A 16,259-nucleotide genomic window follows, 5' to 3' on the forward strand; every position below is an offset into this window, starting at 1 on the left:
TAAAAGCCAACAACTCTACAATGTATCTTCCTCAAATGAGAATTTCTGCTCTTCTAGGAATGATCTCCTCCAATGACAATTTTTGCAAATTGTGGGACGTGGATTTACAAACTGGGATATGTGGTCTAAAAAACTCCAAATATATTTCTGGAGCAGTTAGCATTTTTGAGAGCTTTGCTGTGTCCCTGGTACTGTGATAAGCATTTAGTATATGATATATTTATTCCTCACAATATCCTTATGAAGTAGGTAACATTAGATTCCTGTCTTACACTGGCCAGGTGCGGTGGCTAACGCCTGTAATCCCAGCACTTTGGGAGGCTGGGGTGGGTGGATCACTTGAGGTCAGGAGTTCCAGACCAGCCTGGCCAACATGGTGAAACCCCATGTCTACTAAAAATACAAAAATTAGCTGACGTGGTGGTACATGCCTATAGTCTCAGCTACTCAGGAGGCTGAGGCTGAGGCAGGAGAATCGCTTGAACCTGGGAGGCAGAGGTTGCAGTGAGCCAAGATTGTGCCACTGCACTCCAGGCTGAGCGACAGAGCAAGACTCCGTCTCAAAAAAAAAAAAAAAAAAAAGATTCCCATCTTACAGATGGGAAACAGGCTCAGAGCAGTTTCCTGTCATACAAGTAGTGAGTAACTGAGCCAGGATTCCGGGCTATCCCAGAAGATCAGGTTGGGAAGGTCTATATTTCCCCTTGGATTGACCTCTCCTCTCTGTTTCCAGACATCTCCTTCTCAGGGAGTCTCAATGCATAAGGAATTACTTCTCAGGTGCTTTTTGAGGGAGAGAGACTTTATTTTTATTTACTTTTTTTTTTTTTTTTTTTGAGACAGGGTCTCACTCTATTGCCAAGGCTGGAGTGCAGTGGCATGATCATAGCTCACTGTAGCCTCGAACTCATGGGCTCAGGAGAAGAGAGAGACTTTAAAAGGCTTCCAGAAAAATGTGGTTTGTTGCTCCCTGAGCAGCCATAAACAAATGTGGTTTGTTACTGTGTGGACCTTCTGATTTGAGATGTAGGGGGAAAGGAAAGCAATATTTTGAGCAGCCCTTAACAGAGCACAGCCATGTTTGAGCCCTGTTGGATTTGTGAAATCTGTTGACAGCTTCCAGGTAGGGCAGGTAGAATTTTGAGACAGCCTGGCATTGGCTACATTACTAAGTTGAGAGAGAGGACATATCCAGATGAAGATAATGGGATTAGTACAAATAACAAGAAAAACAATAACAGCTGTCTAGTAAGAACCTCATATGTATTATTTCATTTAGACCTCCCAGCAACCCTATGAAATAGATACTGTTATTACTCCTGATTTACAAAAGTGGAAACTAATCCATTTCTTAATTGCTCTGTACTTTAGTTTCTGGATTCTCTCTCCTGTCCTTGGCTCCTCAGAATTAGTTGGTGATAAATTAGGCAAAGATCTGCTGGGTGTGGTGGCTCATGCCTGTAATCCCAGTGCTTTGGGAGGCCGAGACAGGTGGATCACTTGAGGCCAGGAGTGTGAGACCAGCCTGGTCAATGTGGAGAAACCCTGTCTCTACTCTAAAAATACAAAAATTAGCCGGGTGTGGTGGTACACACCTGTAGTCTCAGCTACCTGGGAGGCTGAGGCAGGAGAATCGCTTGAACCCGGGAGACGGAAGTTGCAGTAAGCTGAGATTGTGCCACTGCACTCCAGTGTGGGTAACAGAACAAGACTCCATCTCAAAAAAAAAAAAAAAAAAGGCAAGGATAAAGGATACCATGTGCCTCAAGCTCTTTCAGAGAAAGGCAGTAAAGCAAGACTCTGCGGTTATTCATGCCACCAACTTAAGTCATGGGGGTGGTACTGCTGCCTGGTACACAGTAGGGTTTTCAAACATCTCAAGTCCTAAAATAGCAGGTCTTAATCATGGAGTGGTTGGATGTGACGGTTCTGGGGTAAGCCAAATCTTTAACAGTAATAACAAGAGCTATTATTTATTGAGCACTTAGTATGTGCCAGGCAGTAATGCTAACTAAGTCCTTCTTATGAATTAACTAATTTATTTCTCATAACATCCCTGTAAGGTAGGGGCTTTTATTATTCCAATTTTCCTGATGAGAAAATTAGATATAAAGAGGTTAAATAACTGCCCAGGGTCAGACAGCTAGGAACTAGCAGAGTCAGGATTTTTATCCTGGGGAGTTTTGCTCCTATATGCTTAACATTATGTTCTTCTGCGTCATAACTTTGGAGGCTAACCATTAAGGACTTCTTTTCTATATGTAACAGTAGCAAGAGAGGGCTGAACTTGCTTGGACCCGCAATCATGTGCCCGATATGTCCCTTTCGAAAGGGCCTACTGAGGGGAAGACTTCACCTGGTAGATTTTCCAAACCAACCAAGTTAAGCTGGCCTCTAGGGATCAGGGGAATAAAAGGGACCATGGGACAGAAATAAGTAGAATCATGGCGTGTCAGTTTCACAGCCGGATAATACAGCTGGTGAAAGGAACTCTTGTAGGAGAAAGGAGTAAACAAAACCTGGGTAGGACAAAGAGGCTGCCTTGCAAAGGAGAAGATTCCTGTTCTCTCGAGTACTGGTTAGGTAGGAAATAACTACTTTTATTTATGATATTCTGAGTCTCTTTTCCTTTGACTCCAGCTTTCACAAGATTCTAGAGGAGTGTTTCATTCATTCATTCATTCATTCATTCAACGAACTTGTATTTATCGCTGCCAGTGGATAAAAGGAGAGAGGCATATGCTAATATGCTTTAGCATATTATAAACGAATGGTGATTCCTCCTTTTCTCGTTGTAATCCTAATACCTTCCACACTGGGGTAGCCACCAGACTCCAGAACACTCACAGCATACTCCTTAAGCCTTCTCATCTCTGGTTCAGCTTGAAAAAGCTGCTCTGTAGCTGTGAGTAGTCACGGTCTACCCATGTGCCTCCATGTGACAGATGTGGTCCACCTTCAGCTGTGCATTCTATGGAATGGTGGAGAGCAGTGCCGCTAGACACTTGAGTGTGCATCGGTGTCACCCGGAAAGCTTACTGAAAGTCCAGACTGTGAGATCACACTAAGAGAAGAATACTAGTTTAAGTGTCAGAATGGGGCTGCCATCCTGGCTCTCCTACTTACCTTGTGACCTTGGCCAAAGCGGGTGCCCTTACCTGTTGGATGGGCCCTGCAGTCATTGCTCAGGATTATTGTAATGATTCAATGAGAATGCAAGTGCATACGCAAAAGTAGCTTGCAAACTAAAGAGAAATTGCAAAGTATAATTATTTGTTATGGGAAGCCCTGTTCCCTGGACCAACAACACTCGAGCGCTGATTCAAAAGTGCTGGGACGCCAGACTTTCCCCGCTTCATTACTTTACCTTCGGGCAAGGGAAATGAGTCTTTCTTTACCTTAGCAGTAACCAGAAAGAGGTCACTGTTTGAGACCCATAAACTCACTGCATATTTGCTATTGGAGAACTCATAAAAGAGAGGGACCCAGAAGTTGTAAATTCCCCCTTTTGACCTTGGGGTTTTGGAGATTCTCACAACAGTAATACCATTTATTGGGAAGCAGCATAATCACCTGCCTGGGTGTGAATGCTGGCCTCACCCCTTAGTACTTGTGCAGTCTATCTACAGACTTAACCTTTCTGTGGTTCATTGTCCCCAGCTGTAAAGTGGTGATAATATTAGGTTGGCGCAAAAGTAATTGCAATTTTTGTCATTAAAAGTAATGGCAAAAACCACAATTGCTTTTGCATCAAACTAATAATAACAGTACCACCTCCAAGGGTTGTTGAGAGCCTTCAGTGATGTAGCATATGAAAAGCACTTAGAAAAGTACTCGGAGGGCACCTGGTAAGTATTTAATAAATGATGGGGCCAGGCGCAGTGGCTCACGCCTGTAATCCCAACACTTTGGAAGGCCGAGGTGGGCAGATCATGAGGTCAGGAATTTAAGACCACTCTGGCCAACATGGTGAATCCCCGTCTCTACTAAAAATACAAAAATTGGCCAGGCGCAGTGATGGGTTCCTGTAATCCCAGCTACTCAGGAGGCTGAGGCAGGAGAATTGCTTCTCAGGAGGCGGAGGTTGCCGTAAGCCGAGATCCCGCCGCTGCACTCCAGCCTGGGCAACACAGCAAGATTCTATCTCGGAAAAAAAAAAGATGGTTGTATTATTATGAAGCTTTTGCTGTGTGTTAGCCCTGTGTTAAGCAGTTTATATGGGTTAATCTTTACAAAGCCCTTTGAGTTAGAACTGTTAATATTCCCATTTTATGGATGAGGAAACTGAGGCCTGGAGGGATTAACTAACTTGCTCAAAATTGTAGAATTTGTGGTAGAACCAAGATTTGAACCTTCATCTCTCTGACTCTAGAATCTATGTTGTCTACTACTAAGTTAGTGTGTCTTGTATACCAGATGGATGTTTCCCTTCTTTCCTTTATATCAGGGGTGTCCAGACTTTTGGCTTCCCTGGGCTACACTGGAAGAAGGATTGTCTTGGGCCACACATAAAATACATGAACATTAACAACAGCTGATGAGCTAAAGAAAAAAGAAATCGCAAATAATCTCATGTTTTAAGGAAGTTTACGAATTTGTGTTGGGCCACATTCAAAGCCATCCTGGGCCATGCAAGTCATAGGTTGGACAAGCTTGCTTTACATGAAAGCAGTGAGAAATTGGTAAGGTGGCGGGAGTGGAAGAGATGAGATGTAAAAGGTAAGATTTTAGTTAACCTCTAGAGAAACGTCCTATGAGCACATTAACTAACATATATCCCAAAAGCTGGATGGCTTCATGATCAAAGATACCTTGCGGAGAGACCTTTTCCATGGTGAATTGCATTAGGTGGAGGGGCTAGAGCCCAGGCCCCTGGAGGCTAAGGGAGCTTGCGGTGTGGCTGGCAGCTTTCAAGGCCAGAGCATAGTGAAGTGTTCTAATTCAACACTTCTTAAAATGAAGGCTGCATTTTGCCGCCCACAGTCATTTGTTTTCTTTCTTCACTCACCATTCTTTTCCTTAAAAAGGGTTAAAAGCTGCCTTTATGATCACAGGCAGGACTTGAGTGAAAAGGCAGAATTCCACCTCTGAGGACCCCAGAGGGACAGCAGTTGCCCAGAAGAGCCGGCTTTTTGGAGTATAATGTGTCTGTTTACTGTATGAATGCCCAAGTCAAGCGTTTGCCTGACCGGTGGCTGCCCGCCCTTCACCACAGCGGACGCTGAGATGTTGATTTGACATGCAGGAAGTTGAGGCCCTTCAACTGCCTGCAACTAACTTGATGCCCACCGATGGAATGCTTTGTTCCTACAGTCTGCGAGGGGGAAATCAGGACTTCTGTTATCACTCAGCCAAAGGCGGGGGTGGGGCCCTAAAAAAACAAACGGAGCTTAAGATTCTTCCCTACCAGTATGACTTTTCATTTGCACGCAGCCCCAGGACACTGCTCTACTTGCTCTATTCTGGTACTCTGATTCTTAATATCAAGGCCTTTTGGAAAAATTTAGCCTCCACGGCCCTGCATCTGCACACCCCTGCATCCTCACACCCCAGCCTCCGTTATTGAACATCTTTGGTGTGCCAAGGCATGAGGTTAGTTTTTTCCACCTTTATTTTCTTGTCTAATCTTTGTTGCTTTTTTTTTTTTTTTTTTTGAGACAGAGTCTCGCTGTGTTGCCCAGGCTGCGGTGCAGTGGCGTGATCTCTGCTCATTGCAACCTCTGCCTCCATGGTTCAAGCAATTCTTTTGCTTCAGCCTCCCGAGTAGCTGGGACTACAGGCGTGCACCACCACGCCCGCTAATTTTTGTATTTTTAGTAGAGACAGGTTTTCACCATGTTGGCCAGGCTGGTCTCAAACTCCTGACCTCAAGTGATCTGCCTGCCTCAGCCTCCCAAAGTGCCAGGATTACAGGCATGAGTCACCATGTTCAGCCCCTTGTGGCTTTTTTACAAACAAGAAAACTGAAGCTTAAGGAGCTACGTGACTTGCACAAGGTCAACTGGCTGGTCGGTGGAACCCAAGTCTGTCTGCTCCAGGTCCAGTGCTTTGTCCTCTGCCTAACCTCCTCCTCCTATTCCCCCCTTCTTCCACTCTGTCCTTGCCACACCTTTCATCCTGAACTCCCCCCTGGTACATCCCCACTCCCTGTTGTGTGTGGTTAGCAGCATTTCTCAACCTCTATTGATGTTTTGGGCCAGATAATTCTTTGTCATAGGGGCCTGTCTGCAAGTTATATAATTTTTTTTTTTTTTTTAGACGGAGTTTTGCTCCTGTTGCCCAGGTTGGAGTGCAATGGCACGTTCTCGGCTCACCGCAACCTCTGCCTCCTGGGTTCAAGCAATTCTCCTGCCTCAGCCTCCCAAGTAGCTGGGATTACAGGTGCCCACCACCACACCTGGCTAATTTTTGTGTTTTTAGTAGAGATGGGGGTTTCACCACGTTGGCCATGCTGGTCTTGAACTCCTGACCTCAGGTGATCCGCCCACCTGGGCCTCCCAAAGTGCTGGGATTGCAGGCATGTAATCCTGTATAGAATTATACACGTTATAGAATCTTTAGCAGCATCCCTAGCTTCTACCCACCAGATGTCAGTAAGCACCGCCAAGTATGACAACCAAAAATGTCTCCAAACATTGCTAAATGTCCTCCGGGGGACAAAATATCCCCAGTTGAGATCCTTATTAGCCTTATCCTTTTTCTTCACCATGATACCCCATGAAGGGGATCTGTGTACCGAGGAGCCCCATCACATGGAGTGGAATTAAACATCTTTGCTGTTCAATCCAGCTAGAGTTCACCAAAAGGGTGCCTGTAGCTCTGCTGAGGCTGTCATACTACTGAAGTTCCTCAGGCTGTGTTGTCCAGGATCTGAGTGAGAAAAACCCTCCTGCCTTCTCAGAGTTCTCAGGCCAGAAAGGATGGAGTGGGGGCAGGGGCAGCTGGGTCTTTCAGTGCTTCCTGGGGAAGAATCCTCTACCCTGCATTTGTAGAGAGACCCGAAGAGACAGGAGCACTGGGCTTGGAGCAAGGCCTTCCTGTGAGGTCTAGAGACACTGCACCTCCCAACTGGACCTCACTTGGCTTCCGCAGGAAATCCTGCATCGTTTTTTTTTTTTTTTTTGAGACAAGATCTCACCCTGTCACCACGGTTGTAGTGCAGTGGTGAGATCATGGCTCACTGCAGCCTCAACCTCCTGGGCTCAAGTGATCCTCCCACATCATGCTCCCAAGTAGCTGAGAGTACAGGCGTCCACCACCATGCCTGGCTAACTTTTGTAAATTTCTTTTCTGTAGAGACAGGGTTTCGCCATGTTCCCCAGGCTGGTCTCAAAACTGCTGTGCTCAAGGGATCCACCTGCCTCAGTCTCTCAAAGTGCTGATATTACAGGCGTGAGCCACCGCGCCCAGCCCAATCCTGCATCTTTTCTAGAGCAGCTGATTACCATAGCATGTGGAGGGAGAGGGCCAGGCCTCAGTTGAGAACCTGGTGAAAGCTGTGATCCCTTACCCCAGAAACGTACATTATACCTGTAGCATCAGGGATTCACAGAACCCAAAAGCCATCCATCCATCCATCCATCCATCCATCCGTCCGTCCATGCATCGCAGGCTAGGAAGTTCTACCTTATGCTTGTACTTACTCTTGGGTTGAGATGGAGAGGGAAAGTTCTAGAGCTCTCTCCATGCTTTTGGAGGGCATGGCAGCACACCTTTTTATCCCGGGCCCTAAGCCCTAGGCTAGGCCAAGGAATTATAATGTGAGACAAGGATGTACATCAAGGAGATGAGCTGAGAGAGAAAAGCTGGACCGGTACAGAATAAGGAAGAGGGGTGACAATTTCGAGCTGACTCCTTCTCTGTTTCAGCCCAGCCTAAGGGCAGGGTCCAACTGAGGGGAGGAAGAGGCGAAGAAAGGAAGGGGAGAGATGAGCCATGCACTGCGGGCCCCCTCCTTCCCCAGCTGCAAGCAGAGCAGCCCAGCGGGTTGGATGAATGCTGGGAGGGGGGAGAGTGACCCTGGCAGAACCCTTTGTTCCAGCTGAGGCTGGAGCAGGGCACTGAGCCATTCACACGCCATCCCAGGGCATCCTGCTGGGCACATTGGGGAGGGGGCACAGCAGCCGGTCATGGGACTTGGCCAGGCAGATAGCTCGATGCTCAATAGGGAAGCCCAGCTGCGTGCTGCTGAAGCTGGGGGAGGGGCTGCATCTGCCAGCCTTCTTCAAGGCTGCGGCCTGTGCCACAGACAGGAAGGCCCTGGCAGGTCTCAGTTACTGTGCCCTGAGGTGGCCTGGGGGACTCACAGCAGCCCACCCTGCTTCCTGCTCCCCTGTGTGGATTCCTTATCCTAAAGAGGCTCCAGCATTTTAATTCCACCATTAGTTCTTGCCCTCCCTGGCCAACATCCCAGGGTCTGGTCCAAGACAGAGGCAGAGCATCCATATCTCAACCTAGTTTTAGTGAGAAGGATATGGAGGCCTCTCAACGTCACCCCTTCTGTCCCCTGTTCCTCTTCTTCAAAAGCACCAAACCTCTGAGTGATATCATTTGTTTATTTTTTTTTGGAGGGGGTTGTTTCTTTTTTTCTTTTTTGAGACAAGGTCTTGCTCTGTTACACCAGCTGGAGTGCAGTGGTGTGATCATAGCTCACTGCAGCCTTGACCTCCCAGGTTCAAGCAATCCTCCCACCTCAGCCTCCCAAGTAGCTGGGACTACAGGCACATGCCACTACCCCCAGCTAATTTTTTAGTTTTTTGTAGAAACAAGGTCTCACTATGTTGCCCACGATGGTCTCGAACTTCTGGGCTCAATCAATCCTCCCATCTCAGCCCCTCAAAGTGCTGTGATATAGGTATGAGCCACTGTGCCTAGCCTAGGTGGCATCATCTGTCTCTGGGCCCTTAGAGGTGCTATGCAAAAAAGCCCTGTCGTAGAGCGGGTCACCTAGACTCTTTGTGAGCCCAAAGTCAGAGGGTATCTTCTGGGTCGTTTATGCCCTGGAGGAGGCATGGTTTTACTGCCTGCATCTCCCTTGAAGTGTCACTGTGACTCTCCGGGTGACAGTGCCCCTGGACTAGGCTCCTCTACTTTCCCCTCGGAATGGGCTTTGGTTGAGGAGGAGCTGAGCCCTCACTGATTCCTTTTCTCTCCGACCAGGCCTGGCCAGCAGCCCTGAGTGTGCTTGTGGTCGGAGCCACTTCACATGTGCAGTGAGTGCTCTTGGAGAGTGTACCTGCATCCCTGCCCAGTGGCAGTGTGATGGAGACAACGACTGTGGGGACCACAGCGATGAGGATGGATGTAGTAAGTACCTCTCCAGAGGCAGTGGGAGGTGGTAGAGAGGGACCTGGGGGTGGCGGGCAAGGACAAGGCTGATGGAGTGTTCTCTGCATCAACTGTGTCGGACTCAGAGAGTTGGTCTTTTGCAAGCTTGATAGATATTGACATTTGGGTAGTTTCTTCACTATATATGGCTCCAACTCTCCTGCGTTTCTTTTGGTTGGTTCATGCATATATGTCCAAGAAAACAAACTTGAAAACAAGTGTAAAAGAAGAGAACACCCTTGAAACAACAGGGAGTTTCTTTAAATAGGTCTCTCTGTATTTATGTGAATATGTTTGTGTATATGTACCGCATATTTGTGCATTTTAAAATTTATATACTGTACACGAATGTGGATTATTTCTATGTTTCTTATTTTGGTATTTTGTACAATGAAACCTTTTTTTTTTTGAGACAGAGTCTCATTCTGTTGCCCAGGCTGGAGTGCAGGGGCACAGTTTAGGCTCACTGCAACCTCCACCTCCCAGGTTCAAGTGATTCTCCTGCCTCAGCCTCCCAAGGAGCTGGGACTACAGGCATGTGCCACCATGCCCAGCTAATTTTTTGTATTTTTAGTAGAGATGAGGTTTCAACATTTTGGCCAGGCTGGTCTCGAACTCATGACTTCAAATGATCCAGCCACCTCAGCCTCTCAAAGTGCTGGGATTACAGGCATGAACCACCATGCCTGGCCACACCTTTCTTAGTAACTTTGTAAGAAATTTTATATTTTCTTAGGCTGGGCGCGGTGGCTCACGCCTGTAATCCCAGCACTTTGGGAGGCCAAGGCGGGTGGATCACGAAGTTAGGAAATCGAGACCATCCTGGCTAACACGGTGAAACCCTGTCTCTACTAAAAATAGAAAAAAAATTAGCCGGGCATGGTGGCAGGCACCTGAGGTCCCAGCTACTTGGGAGGCTGAGGCAGGAGAATGGTGTAAACCCGGGAGACAGAGCTTGCAGTGAGCCGAGGTCGCGCCACTGCACTCCAGATTGGGCAACAGAGCGAGACTCCGTCTAAAAAAAAAAAAAGAAATCTTATATTTTCTTTAAATCTCCCTTTTCCCCTAGCATGGTAACATCTGCACAGTTGGCCAGGGTAACCTGTCTTGGATATATAGAAATATCCCTGCTAAGCCAGTTGTCTGGATTAGAGGTGCAATCTCTGACCTACATGTAGCATCTATGTCTGAGGGTGGCTAATTTGTCTAATGGGAACGGAGGTACAACCTGGACCTCATTAACCCTAACCAGTTCAGCTAATTGTGTTGATGATAAATGCTTCACTTTCATGTAGCATTTTCATAGGCATTATATCAAAAGGCCTCTATGAACTGCGTGTAATTATCCCCATTGTACAGCCAAAAAGACTTCAGCTCAGAGAGGGTAAATGACTTGCTCAGAGTGTTACTTAATGAACTGGAAATTGAGCCCAGGTGTGTCAATCATCATTTAACAAGAGGAAAGGAGGGGAAAAAGGTGCTTCTTTCTCTTGCTCATGTTTTTCTTATGTTTTCTTAGCACCTGGGAGTTCTTTGGGTTGTTCTTCCCCTACCCTGTGAACCCCTCACCACAATTACCTTCTGAATCTTTGTCTTAGCTGCAGTTTCTGCTTAGCTTCTCCATCAGCTGGGGATGGGCCTAGGAGTCAGTAAGGAAGGACTATAGAACAGACAAGGGGGCTGGGCGTGGTGGCTCATGCCTGTAATCCCAACAGTTTGGGAAGCCGAGGCAGGTGGATCTCTTGAGGCCAGGAGGTCAAGACCAGCCTGGCCAACATGGCGAAAACCCACCTCTACTAAAAATACACACACACAAAAAGATAGCCAGGCATGGCGGCGGGCACCTGTAATACCAGCTACTCAGGAGGCTGAGGCATGAGAATTCCTTGAACCCAGGAGATGGAGGTTGCAGTGAGCCGAGATCACACCACTGCACTCCAGCCTGGGTGACAGAGTGAGACTCTGTCTCAAAAAAAAAAAAGGCCAGGCGCCATGGATCATGCTTGTAATCCCAGCACTTTGGGAGGCTGAGGCAGGCAGATCACCTGAGGTCAGGGGTTCGAGACCAGCCTGGCCAACATGACGAAACCCTGTCTCTACTAAAAATGCAAAAAACAAAAACAAAAAAAAACCTAGCCAGGTGTGGTGAAGCATGCCTGTAATCCCAGCTACTTGGGAGGCTGAGTCAGAATCGCCTGAACCAGGAGGCAGAGGTTGCAGTGAGCCGAGATTGCGCCACTGTACTCCAACCTGGGCGACAGAGTGAGACTCGGTCTCAAAAAAAGAAAAAAAAAGACAAGGGTATTTGGAGCAAGAGGCTATCTGGCCTAGTTGAGCCTGAGTAAGCATACCAGGTTGATTGACTTTTCCTTTCTTTTCCTGGGATTCAGTGCTACCTACCTGTTCCCCTCTCGACTTTCACTGTGACAATGGCAAGTGCATCCGCCGCTCCTGGGTATGTGACGGGGACAACGACTGTGAGGATGACTCGGATGAGCAGGACTGTCGTGAGTGTTGGCAGAGGCTGGGCGGAACTCCATGGAGTTCCACTGGGAAAGGATTTTCAATCAGAAAGCAATGCCCCAGGTCCACATGAGCCCTTGTGTTTTCAGCACTTCGTCTTGTTCTTTCACTTCCTCTCGAAGTCAGATAAGCTGCTGAGAGGCAGCCACCTCCTTCGGAGCCCTCAGGGCAGCACTGGAGCTAGTCGACTGCTCCGGAGGGCTTTAAGTCAGGCTTCCAGGCACCAGACCCCCACTGCCTGCAGCAGCCTGACTGCTCTGTGCCCACAGCCCCCCGGGAGTGTGAGGAGGACGAGTTTCCCTGCCAGAACGGCTACTGCATCCGGAGTCTGTGGCATTGCGATGGTGACAATGACTGTGGCGACAACAGCGATGAGCAGTGTGGTGGGTGGCCCCAACACGGGGAGGCAGGCAAGGTGGCCAGTGGGTGGCCTGGCCATGGGAGGAGATAGCAGCAATGGCCCTAGCACTGCCAAACCTCAAACTGCCCAGATATCTGGAGCAGCTAGAGGAAGGCAGAGGGGGCAGAGCCGCTCAGACCCCCCAGAAACTGTGGACCAGGAGGCTGAGGCCCAGTCTCTCCAGGGCCTCCGTTCTCCCTGGACAGTCTGCACTGACTCTGGGGTGCCTTTCAGGGGCTGGGTCAGACCCGCCAAAGCCAGTGAGGTTGGGAGTCAAAGAGGAGGGTGAGAGGGTTGCCTGTGGGGCCCCCTCAGAACTGCTGTCCCATCGCAATCCCCCAGACATGCGCAAGTGCTCCGACAAGGAGTTCCGCTGCAGTGACGGAAGCTGCATTGCTGAGCATTGGTACTGCGACGGTGACACCGACTGCAAAGATGGCTCCGATGAGGAGAGCTGTCGTGAGTGGCCCCAGACCTCAGGCTGTTGGGTTGGATGAGGGCAGACAGTTCTGCCCATGGGCAAAGGGCGAGGCTGAGGAGTGCATGTACCAAGGGCAAGGAGCATGGGTGCCTCAGCAGCAGCTCCTCCTAGGCTGAGCTAGGGAGGGAGCAAGTTCCCCAGGTGGGAAGGGAAGGCTCCCTTTGGTCCACCTGAATATGGGCGTCTATAAGGGCTGTCCCAGATGAAACTTGGTTACATCTCACTTGAAGAAGCTCTTCTGCCTAAGCATCCTGCCTGCTTGAGGAATCAGGGCCCCTCTCCTTCATCCAGGCCTGAGTGTGTGCCCTTCCCCACCCCTGCCTTCCCTCCAGCCTCAGCAGTGCCAGCACCCCCCTGCAACCTGGAGGAGTTCCAGTGTGCCTACGGCCGCTGCATCCTCGACATCTACCACTGCGATGGCGACGATGACTGTGGAGACTGGTCGGACGAGTCTGACTGCTGTGAGTTCTCCGGCCAGCTGGGAGGCGCGGAGGCCAGGCTGGGAAGAATTCCTCGGGTGGCAAGGCACAGGCGCCAGCTGGGGCAGGAGTTGAGAGAGGAGTTTCTGCATTTTCTGGTCCCTCTTGGGAAGAGATGGAGGAACTGGGATTCTGGGGCTGTGGCCTTCTAGTCTGCCGTGGGACACTGCACAGACTGGCTAGAGACAGAAGTCTTGTGTTTCCCTAGCCTCCCACCAGCCCTGCCGCTCTGGGGAGTTCATGTGTGACAGTGGCCTGTGCATCAACGCAGGCTGGCGCTGCGATGGTGACGCGGACTGTGATGACCAGTCTGATGAGCGCAACTGCAGTGAGTGGGGAAATGGAATTAGGCTGGGCTTGAACTAACGAGAAGGCTTGTGGAGCCAAAGAGGCCACTACCAGCAGGGCGCAGTGGCTCACACCTGTAATGCCAGCACTTTGGGAGACCAAGGCGGGTGGATAACTTGAGGTCAGGAGTTCGCGACCAGCCTGGGTAACATGGTTAAACCCCATCTCTACTAAAAATACAAAACTTAGCAGGGTGTGGTGGTGCATGCCTGTAATCCCAGCTACTCGGGTGGCTGAGGCAGGAGAATCACTTGAACCTAGGAGGCAGAGGTTGCAGTGAGCCAAGACGGCGTCCCTGTAACAGAGTGAGATGACATCTCAAAAAAAAAAAAAAAAAAGACAAACAGGCCACTACCGATAAATCTTGAAGACACTGGGTAAGACCACGATGTACAGTTGTGTAGGTTGTGTACTGTGCAGAGGCAATATGTCCAAAGGGAAGCCAGTCACATAATAGATTTATATACTCATCATGGCAGTTTTCCAGCAGATGGCAGTAAAGTGTCTTCAGGAAAGGATACCTTTTTCTGATTCACACAAAGACACCATGTAGACCAGCTGTGATCCTGGTGTCAAGAGTGGCATGGGTACTGATATAAGCTGCAGATTTGGGTGGCAGGGAGAATTTCAGGCTGAAATGGGGCCCACCTTTCATTAAGCTTTTGCTTTGCCCAGCCACCTCCATGTGTACAGTAGAGCAGTTCCGCTGTCGCTCAGGCCGCTGCATCCGCCTGTCCTGGCGCTGTGATGGGGAGGACGACTGTGCAGACAACAGCGATGAAGAGAACTGTGAGAATACAGGTGGTGTCTCCCGGGGTGCCCCAGAACCCTTAGCCTATAGTTGGGGTGGAAGGGTGGAAAAGAGGGTGTTATTGGTATCTTTCCAGTTGGGTTGAGGTTTTACCAGTGTAAAATCCAGGTGCATCATTGACCTGCGGCCTTATGGCCTGGAGCACGGTATCAGAGCTGCGAGTTTCAATTGCCACTCCTATTCTAACTCACACACAGCCAGTGCCTTTAGCTCTGGTCTAGTGAGGAAGGACTACCCTCCATCTGGCAGCCCCCGTGTGTGCTCCCCTGGCCACATCCAGTACTGAGCAGGTGGATGCACTTTTTCATTCTGTTCCATATTCCTCACCATCCCACTGTGGAGTCCTGGGGAGAAAGCAAATGCAGACACTCAGCCAGCCCTGTCTGAGCTGCTTCCTGCCCGGGACCCTCACCTTCTCACCTTGAGTCTCATCTGTCTCCAGCTTACCCTAGAAAATGACAGGCTCCCATCTCTTTGTTGGCCCAAGCCCTGCCTTGCTATGACCTGACCCTCCATCTCTCTAGGAAGCCCCCAGTGTGCCTCAGACCAGTTCCTGTGTTGGAATGGGCGCTGCATTGGGCAGAGGAAGCTGTGCAACGGGGTCAACGACTGTGGTGACAACAGCGACGAAAGCCCACAGCAGAATTGCCGTGAGTGTCCCCAGTGTGCGGACGTGGCCCATGGTTTGTGGCCGAACCCCACCCATAGGGTTCAAAGGGAATCCTCCCTCAGGACTCTTGCAGCTTTGGGAGCTGTTCTTCGTGGTCCAGGTGGAATGCCAAGTTGGCTTTCTGGGGGAGGATTCTGGGCTCAACTCCCAACTCTGGCTTGGCTGGCACAGGGCCCCGGACGGGTGAGGAGAACTGCAATGTTAACAACGGTGGCTGTGCCCAGAAGTGCCAGATGGTGCGGGGGGCAGTGCAGTGTACCTGCCACACAGGCTACCGGCTCACAGAGGATGGGCACACATGCCAAGGTGAGCTGGGGCCTGGTTTGCAGCAGAGTCGGGGTTCTGAGCAGGGGCAGCAGACAGGCAGCTGTGTTTCCTATGGGTCAGGCATTTGAACGATGTGACCTCATTTCGTCCTCACAATAACCCTAGGAGGTGGGGATCATCTTTCCCATTTCACAGATGGGGAAACTGAAGCACAGAGAGGATAAGTAGCTTACCAAAGTCCACACAGCTGGCGAGTAGCAGAGTTGGGATTCCAGCCCAGGTCTGCATGACCTTAAAGCCCTTAACCATTTCTTCTTTTTTATTTATTTTTATTATTTATTTATTTAAGATGGAGCCTTGCTCTGTTGCCCAGGCTGGAGTGCAGTGGTGCGATCTCGGCTCACTGCAGCCTCTGCCTCCTGGGTTCAAGCGATTCTCCTGCCTCAGCCTCCTGAGTAGCTGGGACTACAGGTGTGCGCCACCATGCCCAGCCGCCCTTAACCATTTCTTAGACAGCCTTCCCACTAGGCCTGGAAAGTAGATGGGGATGTGGGCAGAAAAGCAGCTCGGCAGCCTGGGAGCAGGAGTGGGAGGACGACAGAAGGGAGATCTCTTGACCTGCCTGGTGTTCCCAGATGTGAATGAATGTGCCGAGGAGGGGTATTGCAGCCAGGGCTGCACCAACAGTGAAGGGGCTTTCCAGTGCTGGTGTGAAACAGGCTATGAACTACGGCCCGACCGGCGCAGCTGCAAGGCTCTGGGTAAGGGCTGTTGGCACTTGGCTGGGTGGGCAGAGGGCTGAGCATGGAGGAAGGCCAGGTGCTCTGGTGCTCAGGGATTTGCAGAGAGGTAGAGAGATTTCCGTCACAGTAAAATGGAGCAACAGTTGCATTCTGAGCCCCAAGAAAAACGCTGCCGGGGTGGAGTGGGGTGGGGAGGGGTGGAGGATTATA

At 49.7% G+C, this 16,259-nt stretch overlaps 1 protein-coding gene across 3 annotated transcripts in view; it reads left to right on the plus strand.

Annotated features, from left to right (window-relative positions):
* The window catches only part of LRP4 (LDL receptor related protein 4), a 61,617-nt gene that overhangs the window by 6,137 nt on the left and 39,221 nt on the right, over positions 1-16,259 (plus strand). For 2 of the 3 annotated variants that reach the window (XR_002916749.3, XM_024255407.3), the window contains exons 2-11: positions 9,160-9,306; positions 11,718-11,834; positions 12,120-12,233; positions 12,593-12,709; positions 13,064-13,192; positions 13,419-13,538; positions 14,234-14,359; positions 14,894-15,019; positions 15,211-15,345; positions 15,942-16,067. Coding sequence is in view for 2 of the 3 variants with exons in the window: in XM_024255407.3 (XP_024111175.2) it covers positions 9,160-9,306; positions 11,718-11,834; positions 12,120-12,233; positions 12,593-12,709; positions 13,064-13,192; positions 13,419-13,538; positions 14,234-14,359; positions 14,894-15,019; positions 15,211-15,345; positions 15,942-16,067 (1,257 nt within the window). In the remaining variant the exon portion in view is untranslated. The remainder of the gene's footprint in view (positions 1-9,159; positions 9,307-11,717; positions 11,835-12,119; positions 12,234-12,592; positions 12,710-13,063; positions 13,193-13,418; positions 13,539-14,233; positions 14,360-14,893; positions 15,020-15,210; positions 15,346-15,941; positions 16,068-16,259) is intronic. The other variant, XM_024255408.3, reaches the window with a different exon arrangement.

Source organism: Pongo abelii, chromosome 9, assembly GCF_028885655.2.
Source record: "Pongo abelii isolate AG06213 chromosome 9, NHGRI_mPonAbe1-v2.0_pri, whole genome shotgun sequence".
NCBI classification, from domain to species: Eukaryota; Metazoa; Chordata; class Mammalia; order Primates; family Hominidae; genus Pongo; species Pongo abelii.